Source organism: Amphiura filiformis, chromosome 11 (genome assembly GCF_039555335.1).
Source record: "Amphiura filiformis chromosome 11, Afil_fr2py, whole genome shotgun sequence".
NCBI lineage: Eukaryota > Metazoa > Echinodermata > Ophiuroidea > Amphilepidida > Amphiuridae > Amphiura > Amphiura filiformis.
The window spans coordinates 24,951,287-24,958,136 of record NC_092638.1 but is presented as its reverse complement, the minus strand read 5'-3'; the positions used below and the strand labels follow the sequence as shown (position 1 = coordinate 24,958,136).

The 6,850-nt window shown below is 35.5% G+C and overlaps 2 protein-coding genes across 2 annotated transcripts; both read left to right on the top strand.

The window, feature by feature from the left end:
- Nucleotides 1-1,477: 1,477 nt before the first annotated feature.
- On the top strand, nt 1,478-2,359 carry LOC140163582 (uncharacterized). Its single transcript, XM_072186896.1, has one exon. It carries the CDS (start codon nt 1,478-1,480, stop codon nt 2,357-2,359), a length of 882 nt encoding a protein of 293 aa, XP_072042997.1.
- A 1,408-nt stretch (nt 2,360-3,767) lies between these two features.
- On the top strand, nt 3,768-5,959 carry LOC140163964 (uncharacterized). The gene is made up of 2 exons (XM_072187257.1): nt 3,768-3,974; nt 4,592-5,959. Exon 2 carries the CDS (start codon nt 4,638-4,640, stop codon nt 5,490-5,492), a length of 855 nt encoding a protein of 284 aa, XP_072043358.1. The 5' UTR covers nt 3,768-3,974; nt 4,592-4,637; the 3' UTR covers nt 5,493-5,959.
- The last annotated feature ends 891 nt before the right edge of the window (nt 5,960-6,850 follow it).

Below are 6,850 nucleotides of genomic sequence, written 5' to 3'. Positions count from 1 at the left end.
TCTCAAAGGGGGAAGATTTAATTCAGGGCATATAAGGTAACACAACCAAGCAAGAGGAAAGTGGTATGTATTGTCGCATGTAATCGTGGTTATTGAATCCGATATATGGTAGAGAAAATCTTGATCGTATTGGAACAGTGAATTTCAGGTTATTCATTTATTACTAATATTATTTTCGGTTAAAGAATCGCATAGCAACGTTTGCACAGTATTTTTTGTGGGACCCGAGAGCACACCAGACACGCCAAATTGCATTCTGAATACGAGGTATGTCCTTCTGATACTAAATAAATTTGAATTTTATGTGAACTTTGCGATATTCTTACAAATTTTATGACAAATTACTAAAAATTCATTATTTTTATATGTAGCTGGAGGAAAAGGCGTCCATCAATGGAAAATTTGGTCTATCTATATTGAAGATATACAGTTTGTCCCTTAAAAGACCTTAAAAAATGATGGACGGCGTTTCCACCCAGCTATACACTTTAAGGATAATATCATTGGATTTGTTTAAGTTTACTTCGAGGACTGTTAAATGTCTAAAATGTACATTCTTAATAATTTGCCATAGAATTTGTATATCGCGAATTTCAAAATATCAAAATTATTTGATATCAGAATGCAATTTGATGTGTCTTGTGTGCTCTCATGTCCAACAAAAAATACTGTTCAATCCGATCCCTTAAAGGAAGATCCTGGCATCCTCTGTTTATGACATTTTTCAGTAGATATCCACGAAAAAAGCTTACTCCCAAAATTTCAGTTGATTCATAGGCCACTGTTGTAATATCGTTCTGGTATACCAGAACGAAATTCAAATTGACGATATTTTTGCTAAACGAATTAATCTGCAAAAACATATTTGGTACATAAACATTATGTAGCCAGGGGTATCAAGTGGTGTAAAAATCTCAGCTTTTTGTTGTTGTTGAGAAAAGTGGGGGGATGAGGCTGTGTATCACGAAATGCCCTTTTTAAGGTTACATGTACCAAATAAATTACTCGTATACATTATTGGTAGTAAACATGTATGGGAGGGTGTTTGTTAAGGGTATAATTTTAACATTTAAAAGTAGCTAAGGAGGGTTCTATGGAACCAATGCTTGTTATTTCTGCGATTCGCAGATTTGTTGTCAGATTTATTTTGTAATTGAAACCCAGCTTTACTCTGTGTGCTGGTTAAACCATTTCAAGAAAAAGAAGTATTAACGTTTTTCAAGAGACCCCAAGTTTTACCTCGCAAATCCCATTTGGATTTGGGTTCCCGAATAAATCGGCCATCCGCTGATGTTGAACATGGTCATGATAGTGAAGAGTTTCGTTGTGAATGTCTGTTTAAAAACTGGTATAGAATATAAAGAATAGAACGTTTTCTTTCAAAATAATGACATTATTGAATAAGATAACATCGGTTGTAAATATTCCAATTTCAGAAACAGCTCACCAACCAATCACTACCAATCCAATCGACAACATGGAGGAACCAGTGAAAGTAATTCTATGGTCTACACCAAGATCGTTATCAACCGTTTTGACAAAATGCCTTAGTTTTGTGCCTCATTCGCTGATATGGTACGAGCCGTTCGTCGGTGCCATGCGTTACGGGTGTGATGCCCGCTACACACGTTCTGAAGAGGACATCGATGTCAAGTATGATGTTCCTGCAGGCGTTGGCTATGAGGCTAAATATACCGACTATCTGTGGTATAAACACCAATTAGAAGCTGATTTTCGTGAAAAAGAAGTGGTCTTTGTGAAGGCAAATAGCTACGCTATTACAACCAGATATGATGCCATTCCAGACGGATACAAGCATTCCTTCTTGATACGACATCCTCTTAAAGTATTGGCATCTTGGAAGAAAGGCATCTATCAGAACGATAAAGATGGTCCATATGATGCGTTCAGTCTGAGTTCTTTGCCAGAATCTAGAGTACCTTCAGGTTATTTCTTCAAAGAAATGTATGATTTGTATCAGCATATCAAAGACAACTATGATTCAGATCCTGTTGTATTAGATGGAGATGATTTAGCGATGAATCCTGGCACAGTCTTGAAGGCTTATTGTAATGCAATGGGTATCCCGTACACCGACGATCTGTTACAGTGGAATCCTGGATATGAGATTATCCAAAAGTGGCAAGTTTCAAGGGAACTTTTACACTTTGATTTCTTGAAGCAGATGAAAACCGCGTTATCCAGCTCCAAGTTTTGTAAACCGTCTAGATCAAAGGAAGCTACCACAGCTGATCTTTGTAAGGCAGATCTTCATTGCCTCGACTATTGCATGCCTTACTACGCGAAACTACGCATGGGGCGTTTAAGAAAGTCAAGAAAGTGTAAAGAAATGGGCTGAAACAATTACATAAGGTTGTCTGTCAAATGGAATACCTGAGACATTAATTCGTACATTAATGCCACGTGGATATTTGTGAATGTCATAAATAGGAAAGTGTAATTTACACCATTCTCTTTTGCTATTAGAATTGGTTGCAGGAAGGACCATATTGGTCAAATTGTGCTTTGTGTGTATTTTAATATTTAACAATGCGTTTTAATTATATACTTGTAAATTGTATTTCGATTCAGCCTTTTGCTGTGATTGTGTTTAAATGAGTCCATTAATTATTATTATTATAAGTAGATTAATGATTATTATGATATACCATAAAATGCTGCTTGATACCTAACATATGGCATTTTATGTTGGCATAGCTTGGTACCGCATGGCATAATCATGATAAGGGCATATTTATATTCTGTGTTCTATAAATGACGTCAAAATCAAATAAAATGCAAGATATAGAATTAGAATGCATAGTTGTAGCATGCTTTTCAAGGATTTTTCAATACGAAATAAATTAATTTGACAAAACAACATATATAAATGCAATTACATATGTCTAGGCCTACTACTTCATCTAACGTGGTATCCATGTGTAGGGCAAACAACAATATTCCCTAGTCTCTTATGTGACATCCAGGTGTAGGAATTATGTGCTGTAAATTTGATTCACTATAAACTGCACATAGTTACGGTATATATGTAAGAACTCGTAAATGATGTGCTCAAAACTCATTACATTTTCTATAAACACGCTTTATATATTATGTCATAATTTTATCTACAGTGTATAAGATATAGCCTATACTTTTATATACTTATCATCATTACTTTTAGAGATATAATTTAAAAAAGTCTGGATTACTGCCTCGAGGAAGGCATACAGACTATAGGAAGGAAATATTGGAATTATACACTGTTTCCAGTAATAACTAAAAACTCATTTTGATTATATAGACCATAATATATTATGATTCCAAGTTGAAAATGTCTACCAGGAATCCGTTCTCGTCCTGCAGATCCACTGAGTCTGTCCTTGTCCAGGATATCTACTTGTGAAAGACCACTCTCATCAGGTCTTACATTAGGTGAATTAAGTGAACATCCGAAAACTGGTAGCATAATGTTAGCTGCATGTAGTCATGGTCGGAGCAATAAATTCCGCTTCCCAGGTTCAGAAAGAATTTCAGGGTTTTTTTTGTATCATTTATGTGTGATAATATAAGTTTTGAAAAATCAATATGTTTTTCTAATCAAACCTTCGATGCGTAAGTAGTATATCGACATACAATAATCTGTTTTTCATATTTCGCTTAATTAGCATGGACCGAGTCATAAGGAGGATGGATCTTAGGTGGATCATATATATCGTATTATTTTTCAATAATCGACAGAATCATATATCAAATGTATACACGAGCTTACATGTACTGGTATCCCGGACTGGAATTTAAGCTGAATTCCGAATAGCTCCAGTAATCTGTTTTTGTCTAATCTCAGCATAAGGAAAAATGTGATAATGCTTTGGTAACTGCATGTGAAGGAGAAGAAGAAGACATTGATCATATCGAAAGCTCTCAAAGAGTAGGAAATATTTGATTCAGGATATACGATTTTTGGATAGAAGGTAAAGCATCCAATCAACCATCAGGAAGTGGTTATGTATAGCTGCATGTTATTGTGGTCAGTATTGTATGTGGCATATGGTAGAGAAAATCTTGATCGTATTGGACCAGTGAATTCCACATCCCAGGTTCAGAATAAATTTATATTTGTTCATTTAGGCCTATCACGGATATTATTTTCAAATTTAATTATTTACCAAATTACTCATGGATTATTAATATCAAATGTGCAAGGGAGGATGTGTTAGTTAGAGGTGTGATTAAGCTTTAAAGAAAAGTATAGCTAAGGAGGGTTCTATGGAACAAATGCTTGTTTTTTCTGCGATTCACAGATGTGTTGCCGGATTTATTTTGTAATTGATTACATTTACGCCGTGAGTCGATTATTTCAAGAGAAAAAGTATTAAAATCTTGAGACCCCAAATTTTCCCTCACGACCCCATTTGGATTTGGAATCTCGAATAAATCAGTCATCCGCTGATATTGAATATGGTCATGATGGTGAAGGGTTTCGTTGTAACAGTCTGTTCAAAAACTGATATAAAGAATAATATGTTTTCTATTAAAATAATGATATTATTAAATACGATAACATCGGTTGTAAATATTCCAATTTCAGAAACAGCTCACCAAGCAATAGATCATATACCAATCCAACCGACAACATGAAGAAACCGGTGAAAGTAATTCTATGGTCTACGCCAAGATCTTTATCAACCGTTTTGACAAAATGCCTTAGTTTTGTGCCTCATTCGCAGATATGGTACGAGCCGTTCGTCGGTGCCATGCGTTACGGGTCTGATGCCCGCTACACACGTTCTGAAGAGGACATCGATGTCAAGTATGATGTTCCTGCGGGCGTTGGCTATGAGGCTAAATATACGGACTATCTGTGGTATAAACACCAATTAGAAGCCGATTTTCTTGAAAAGGAAGTGGTAATTGTGAAGGCAAACAGCTACGCGATTACAACCAGATATGATGCCATTCCAGACGGATACAAGCATTCCTTCTTGATACGACATCCTCTTAAAGTATTGACATCTTGGAAGAAATGCATCTATCAGAACGGTAAAGATGGTCCATATGATGCGTTCAGTCTGAGTTCTTTGCCAGATTCTAGAGTACCTTCAGGTTATTTCTTCAAAGAAATGTATGATTTATATCAGCATATCAAAGACAACTATGATTCAGATCCTGTTGTGTTAGATGGAGATGATTTAGCGATGAATCCTGACACACTCTTGAAGGCTTATTGTAATGCTATGGGTCTCCCGTACACCGACGATCTGTTACAGTGGAATTCTGGATATGAGATTATCCAAACGTGGCAAGTTTCAAGGGAACTGTTACACTTTGATTTCTTGAAGCAGATGAAAACCGCGTTAACCAGCTCCGAGTTTCGTCAACCGTCTAGATCAAAGGAAGCTACAACAGCTGATCTTTGTAAGGCAGATCTTCATTGCCTCGACTATTGCATGCCCTACTACGAGAAACTACGCATGGGGTATCTGAAATAATTACACAAGGTTGTCTGTCAAATGGAATCAATAAACCTGAGATATTAATTGGTACATTAAGGTTAGCAACTATTCTAGACTGTTGCGATTTGGTAGTTCACATCATCTTGCGAATAGTAGTGAGCATTGGTAAAAATTGCATTGATCATTTCATATACTTTTCTAGGTCATGTGGTTCTTGAGTTATGTTGTAAAAAGGGCTGAAACAACAACACTTTTGTAAAACGTAAACTCATTAACAACAATCAAGCAAATGTTCAAAGTATATGATTTGTTGAATGAATTTTACAAAACATCAAAGTGTTATTTTTCAATAATATATTGATTTAGATAATGAAAAAAAGGTTGTTTTTTTTTGGTTGCTTCGAACAACAATACCTAGTCTACCCTTAATCGTTTGAGATGCCACTTGGATATTTGTGAATGTCATAAGTGTAATAAATTCTGTTTTGCTATTAGAATTGGTTGCAGGAAGGACCATATTGGTCAAATTGTGCTCTGTGTGTATTTTAATATTGTACAATGCGTTTTAATTATACGTGTAAATTGTATTTCAATTCAGCCGTTAGCTGTGATTGTGTTTAAATGAGTGCATTAATTATTCCTAAGTAGATTAATGATTATTATGATATACCATAAAATGCTGCCTGATACCTAACATATGGCATTATCTGTTGGCATAGCTTGGTACCGCATGGCATAATCATGATAATGGCATATTTATATTAGGGAGGGCGGGTTAGTGCAGTGGTCTTCTCACTCGCTTCTCACCACTATGGCCCGGGTTCAATTCCCCGCGGTGCCACATGTGAGTTTGGTTGCCGATCCATGCTTGTCCTCGCAGGTTTTTCTCCAGGTGCTCCGGTTTTCCGCCTGCTTCTAAAATCGGACCTCCTTCCACACCCCTGTCCCGTCATATCTTGAGGCATCCCTTGAATTTAGTAGCCTCTGAGCACTATTGGGTTTAGCCTGGCTTCGGCCGAATGTAATAAATAAATAAATAAATAAATAAATAAATAAATAAATAAATAAATAAATAAAGTGTTCTATAAATGACGTCAAAATCAAATAAAATGCAAGATTTATAATTAGAATGCATAGTTGTAGCATGCTTTTCAAGGATTTTGCAATATGAAATAAATTAATTTGACAAAATAACATATATAAATGCAACACATGCCTAGGCCTGCTACTTCATCCATACACATATCAGCATATCTACAGTAGATGTAAGCAACAAAACTTCCTACTTGAATGATTATTTATAAAATTACTATTATGCAATGCAGTGATCGGTCACAATTTAGCATAATTTTAGTCAATATATACTTTGAGTTCAAGCAATTTTATAATTTTTT

Coding starts and splice junctions, on each gene's coding strand:
- LOC140163582 (XM_072186896.1), top strand. CDS start 1,478: ATGGAGGAACCAGTGAAAGTAATTCTATGGTCTACACCAAGATCGTTA.
- LOC140163964 (XM_072187257.1), top strand. CDS start 4,638: ATGAAGAAACCGGTGAAAGTAATTCTATGGTCTACGCCAAGATCTTTA.